The sequence below is a fragment of the Rutilus rutilus genome (genome assembly GCF_951802725.1).
Source record: "Rutilus rutilus genome assembly, chromosome: 8".
NCBI lineage: Eukaryota > Metazoa > Chordata > Actinopteri > Cypriniformes > Leuciscidae > Rutilus > Rutilus rutilus.
Window position 1 is genome coordinate 10801917 of NC_140222.1, and position 6461 is coordinate 10808377.

Consider the following 6461-nt stretch of genomic DNA (forward strand, 5'->3'; position numbering starts at 1 on the left):
TTATACGCTTCTTATACTCCGCTAAATCAATAAATGTGATTTTGATGTTGTTGGGTTCTCATCTGAAAGAAAACAAGAAATCACAGATGGTAAAATGAGAAACAAACAGCGTTGTTTGCGGTTTCAGAATCTCTGAAAATCAGCACATCTGTCATCTATGAATGAGATTTCTATTTGGTCAGTGGGAATGGTATAGATCTTTTATGTGTACAATTTTAAAATGCATCAAAACAGTTAAAAATATGACGAGAAGGATACATAGATAAAGTGCAATAAGTTGGACATACAGTAGTGTTTTGAGTCTGGATTTGAATGTGATACTGTAGGAGCACATCTGATCTCTTCTGGAAGCTGGTTTCATCTGCAGCTGGCATAATAAAAACAGACTCTCCTTACTTTGAGTGAACCCTTGGTATCTCTAAATGACTTGATTCTGATGATATGAGTGATCTGTTTATATTCAGTCGGTTTATCAGTGAGAACATCTGCAATGTATTGAGGTCAAATGTATTGAAGTTGTGGTTAAGCTGTGGTTGTCTGAATAATTCTGTAAAAAATACAGTAAAAATGTAAACATATTTACAGAACAACCTGTAACTTCTATAGTATAAACTGTAATTAAAGAAAATTGCAATTTAAACCGGTAAATCCAACAACGCACACTGCTAATAAAAACTATTTTTTACCTTTAACACATACTGATAGTAATGCAGGTGGTGAAAGAGGAAGCCTCATGAAGAAGTGGCTTTTCAACAAGCTGAATTACACTAGTGTGTACAGTAGAAGGTCATTCACGCAAACACAAAACACCATCATGGTAACACACAACACTTGAATAATGCAATAAACATTCATTAAACAACAGAAGATATAACATAAATCCCAACAGTCCATAACTGATAACAAAAACTGTAAAGAACCATAATTCTTGAAAATAAAATTTTACACAGGGATTTCTGGGAATGCCAGTTTACAGTTTTTCGCTGCAAATTATTATTTGCTTTTCCTTTTTTACTTCTAAAAACTGTACATTTAACAGATTTAAACTGTAAAGATTACATGAAATGTCTGATATTTTACAGTTTTTGAACTTATAAACAGGGTTGTTTTGTTTTTGTACAATTTAACAATATGTTACAGTTAAAATTACACAAATGTTTTTACAGTGTAATCAGATTCCAAAAAAATGAAGCACTTGTAATTACATTGTAATACTTTTTAGATGCACATAATTAGAATACAATAACTTTTAATTGACTATGATTACTTATTTTTCGCAAAATGCCAGGGAATTATTCAGAATTAATTGATTCTCCGTTTCTGTTCTCAAAAGATTTATGAAATTGCACACTCAGAAGAACAGTCAGGTGACTAATTAAATAGAAAATAGAGTAGGCTACAGCATAAACAAATAACATATTTAAATAACTTTTTTCTATTTTTATTAACTATAAGTAAAGTTTTTATGATTACATTTTTAACTTCATAAATGTTCTTTCTCTTCTAATCATTTTCACCATGGTAGAAGATTATACTTTTTAAATCAATGTTATAAACAAGATAGGTCTAAAGTAATCCAAAAATTAGTCTGATTATATTACCTAAAATCCCATATCCAGTGGTTAATTTCACCAATGCATTTGCACAGGGAGTCAATGGGGCTGCAGTGTTAGGTGATATAGCTAAGTAGATCTGCGTGTCATCTGCATACTGGGTTGTTTCAACTCAAATATGGGTCAAATATTGGGTAAAATATGGACAAACCCAACCATTGGTTTACATATTTTTTAATATTATTATTAATAATGTTTTACTATTTTTTTAACTGTTTACTATTTTGTCATGTTACTTCTGTGCTTTTTGTCTGTATTGTTGTTAAAAATGTTTCACACGCTCATAAAATTCATAAAATTTTTGTGATTCCTGCTGGTGACTACTCTGGTTACTTCATTTTTACACTACTGCTCATTCTGTTTGGATTGTTGTTCAGATATGTGTAGATTTTTCACCCCAGATTATGCATTTCACTCAGATTCCATGATCGTCTGTGGTGTTTGATGTGCATACTGTATTTGTCGCAGGCCACGGCTGACAGATTACTGTTAACCTGTAAAACAGGATAAAATGAGAAGAACAGGAGAGTCGCGTCTGCTCTTTCACAGATCCTCTGCAGATATATATTTATTTAATGCACAACAAGTCAATTTCAAGTACAACAGTTGATTTTAAAGCATTAATTCACATTATTTTGTCTGTCTCATTACATAACTTTTTTTTAAAATGGCACATTTTTGTGAAGGTTGTAACATGCCTAAGACATTTGCACCATACTGTATTTTTGGATGAAAATGTTCTACTACAGTAGTTTAGTATCTTACCTCATATTTAGACTTTCAACAGTTGCTCAAGCTTGCTTTTCTCGGCTTCTGCTGTAAGAGGAAAACACACACACAATTAAATGCTAATTTTGCATAATAAAGATGTTGTTTTCCTTTTACTATAGTATATGTAGGTGACACTTGCCATTTGTAGACCTCCTGCGACGAAGATATATCACACCAACAGCTACAGCTACAGACATCAGAACAGCAACAGCACATATCACTGCTACATAAACTGTATTCAGACCTGAACCTGGAACAGATAAACACAGACAGTCATTAGTGGGAGTGAATCTGATACAGTAATTGAAAAAAATAATAATGACACCCTCATTGAATTCTGTGGTTTTATGTGTTGGGACATAATAAATGCAAAACCAAGGATATACCCTTAAACCCTTCCATAGAAATGAAGTGGGTATCATTCAGGAACTGATTATCAAAAAGTAACGATAAAAAGACGTCACAAAGCGTGCTGTCATACGGAAACACGGAGGACATTAAAGTAAGCGATTATGCAGTTATGTACAGCATGATCTGCCAAGGAAGCCATTGAATTAACAAAAAACAAAGACGAGGATATGAAAAAAAGAGGGAAGAATTTCGAAACATTTATAAATTTTTGCTTGTATCTACAGCTATCACTGTAATACTTCAGGTATGTACATTTTTTTTAAGTGACTCCCATGAACACAGAAATGCAATGAATGTTGCTCTAGAGTGGCGTAAAAGTCGCATGAATGAGTCACATGTTCAATAAAAATTTGGATTTGGGCCACATTTACCTACAGTCTGAACATAGCCTTAGAGAAATAAATGTTGCTGCCATTAATCTATGAAGCGTTACAAGGCCATTGCCAAACAATTTGAAGTCCATAATTCTATACAGTAAGGAAGATTATTCACAAGTAGAAAACATTTAAGGCAGTTGCCAATCTTCTCAAGAGTGGACGTCCCAGGAAATTCACCCAAAGATCAGAGAAATTGCAAAACACCCAAGAGCAACACCTCAGACTCTACAGGCCTCAGTTAGCATGTGAAATGATGAAGTTCATGACAGTGCAATTGGAAAATGACTGGACAAGTAAGGCATGTTTGGAAGGGTTGCCAGGAGAAGCCTCAAGACTTCTTGAACAATGTCTTTTGGACAGACAAGACCAAAGTGGAGGTGTTTGACCATAATGCACAGCGCCACATTTTATCCGAAAACAGCTTTTCAGCACAAACACACCAACTTTTTTACATGACTGGAAACAATGAAGGGAGACGGAAACATACTCCTGTCACACTCTTTTTCCTCCCCTGTCTCGTACGATCTGTCATCGATTTTGGCAGGAACAGACAGAGCTGGAAAATACAAGAGAATAAAAGTAACGAAATTAATAAAAGCACACAACAATTGATTTTAAAATATCTTACAAATTTAAAAACAAGGAAGATACTCCCTGCAGTGTCTCATTATTAATATGATGTATAAGAAACATTACCAGCCATAGTGATCAACTATAATAGTGTTTGATATAAATTGGCAGTCAGAAAAAGAGCCTTTTAGGACTAATTATAATATTTTTAATGTTGGATTATTAAGAAGGTGTGAACAGCGTCAGTCTAAACTTGCCAAACCAGAAATGCGACACAATGTGACAGTTTTGACATTCAAACAATCACAGATGTCAAGAGTGCTGCAGGAAAATGACTAAGAGACTCACTGCTGACGGAAACGATGAATGTTTGTATGGTGTCGCCGATGTTGCTAATTTTTTTGGTGATTTTTGTGCTGTCACACTTGCTGTTTCGGTTCAAGCTTTGGCTGGTTCCTGAGCTCTTGCTTTGGATGAAATTTGCTTCGAATCGTCCAGCGTGTTCAGTTGTGATGTCTCTGATGGTCAGAGATCCGGTCTCATAGTCCACCTCTACTCTGTCTCTGAATCTCCCGTCTTCTCCATCATACAGACAACTAGTACCGGGCTCTCCGTTGATCAGAGCTATGAGAGTGTCGTTGAAATACCACAGCATCTTGTCCCGTTGTTGTTTGATAACACCAGTGTTTAGAGGGACTGAATCTCCCTCCGTCACTGACACCAAGTACAATCCAGAGGTGTCAGCAAGCACACCTGGAGAGAAAGATGAACAAAAATTACTTAAACACATCAAAACACAGCAATGTGTTTGATTAGGAGAAAGCCAATGACAGAAGATCTTATATCATAAAGATCTCTGTGTATAAAGAAATGTAGATTTTTACAGCCTCATATTAAAATCCTTCATACAGAACTATTACTATTACTGAAGAAAATTAGGACCATGAAATAATAATAAAAAAAATAAAATAAAACCATCTTGAGATTAAAGTCATTATGTCATCATTATAGTATTTTTTTTCTCAAAACAATGGCTTTATTCTCAAAATTTAATTAGTTTTTTTTTTTTTCTCAACATTGTATTTTGACTTTTGTTCTAGAAATGTAATGAGTTTAATCTCGGATTATAATGACTTTAATCTCGATGGTTTTATTTTTATAATTATGATGACTAGTATATTATAATGAGAATAATTCATTATAGTTATAATGACTGACTATAATGTTTTTTTTTTATTATTATTAAATTGTTGCTTGGCCCTAATCCTCTTCTGTATTAAATAGGTGTACTATTTCTGAAGTTGGGGCAAACCTATGCATATGTCAACTCATAATGATTAACAAGTATGATATCAATGTCTTTCCGTCCAGTCATGATTCTAGGTGAATATATTGGACTTCCTGGTTTAGGCCTATAGTGCAGCCAGCTCTGTTTGCTTTTGAAAGAGTTTTTAAGTTTGGTTATTCAGGTCTAAACCACCAGTGAAGACCATTATATTAGTGGTGTTATGTATGAAACAGAGGCTCGAGTTCATCTGTAGGCTATATTAAGAAAAGTATCGAGGCTTGTATCGTTTCTCGGACAACCACGTGATCAACAGCAAACTATAAGTTTTGTATTTTGTTCAATCACTTGCTGGCACAGAACAAGAAAGCGAGAGATAGTGAATAATTTCTTTACATAATATATTAAAAGCATTAAATGTGTTAAATTGGTTAGTGACTATTGTTGGCAGAACTGGTCCAACGGGTTAAGACAGAACAAAGGGAGTGCTGACTGGAGTGCTGACTGATTCTGTCACTAAGCTCGCCAAAACAAACAAACCAAAAAAAAAAATAGCATTGCGCGACCATAAACACTGAATTAGGATGCAATTCATGGAGTAGGCTAACTTTATCCTGCGTGTGTGTGATGCATCTACACCTATGCATTCGGCAGAGACATTTATCCAAAGCAACTGACATCACACCTAGCCTATCACTTTCAATTCATGCATTTTCTACATTAATGCATTTGCTAGAAGCATTAAAAATTAAAAAAAGTCAAGAGACTTACCATCAACGAGAAAAACAAACAGAGTGAGCACACGAAACCCCCCCATTTTTTTATTTGGATTTTATTATTGTTGTTATTCACCTGCTAAATCAATTTAATCGAATCTTGAATTTTGCTGCATAGTCGTATCCCCGGAGTCTGTGCAAGTCCTGATGGTGGAGGACAGCAGGACACGGAGCAGCAGTTCAGGAGAGGTTCCTGTGTGAAGAAAGCGATAGTAAACTGTGCCTTTATTTCTTACTCTGTAGGCGGAGTTGCAAAGTGTTGGATCATGATATCACAGTTAAGTAAAATATAGGTCTTCAATACACTTTTGTATATTATAGCCTATATGTGGAAATGTATAAAGACCATTTATTAGTGATGTTGCGTGTGAGGCACTGTGTTATTCGAGTTTTGTATATATATATATTGGCTATACTTAATTCCGCATCCAGGTTTGTATCGTTTCTGTCAAAATCACGTGATGAAGTCAAACTAAGTTTCGTCAGAGAATGTCTGGTTTCGTTTACTGTTAAGTGATAAGTTGTGAGTTTTAATAGGTTGGTTGAAATATGCAGGATGTTTTCAAAGCAGTATGTTATGATTCATTTATCAATAAAAATAATTCTACTTTAAAGTGTACAATTTATTTTTTTGATTTCCGTGTGTGTGTGTGTGTGT

At 34.5% G+C, this 6461-nt stretch overlaps 1 protein-coding gene across 2 annotated transcripts; it reads right to left on the minus strand.

Annotated features, from left to right (window-relative positions):
• Positions 1-423: 423 nt before the first annotated feature.
• On the minus strand, positions 424-6172 carry LOC311294956 (uncharacterized protein). 2 transcript variants are annotated; one of them, XM_084416080.1, is made up of 6 exons: positions 5799-6172; positions 4091-4495; positions 3660-3728; positions 2524-2634; positions 2379-2429; positions 424-2107 (listed from the first exon to the last, which is right to left on the minus strand). In XM_084416080.1, the coding sequence occupies exons 1-5, from the start codon at positions 5842-5844 to the stop codon at positions 2386-2388; spliced, it is 675 nt and encodes a 224-aa protein (XP_084272206.1). In that variant the 5' UTR covers positions 5845-6172; the 3' UTR covers positions 424-2107; positions 2379-2385. The 2 variants fall into 2 exon arrangements, with proteins under 2 accessions (XP_084272206.1, XP_084272207.1); XM_084416081.1 differs by having other exon boundaries at positions 2379-2426; positions 5799-6160.
• Positions 6173-6461: the final 289 nt, after the last annotated feature.

Coding starts and splice junctions, on each gene's coding strand:
- LOC311294956 (XM_084416080.1), bottom strand. CDS start 5,844: ATGGGGGGGTTTCGTGTGCTCACTCTGTTTGTTTTTCTCGTTGATG. Junction 3,729..4,090: donor ATTCATCGTTTCCGTCAGCA/GTGAGTCTCTTA, acceptor TGTATTTTCCAG/CTCTGTCTGTTCCTGCCAAA. Junction 2,430..2,523: donor TCGCAGGAGGTCTACAAATG/GCAAGTGTCACC, acceptor TTCCTCTTACAG/CAGAAGCCGAGAAAAGCAAG.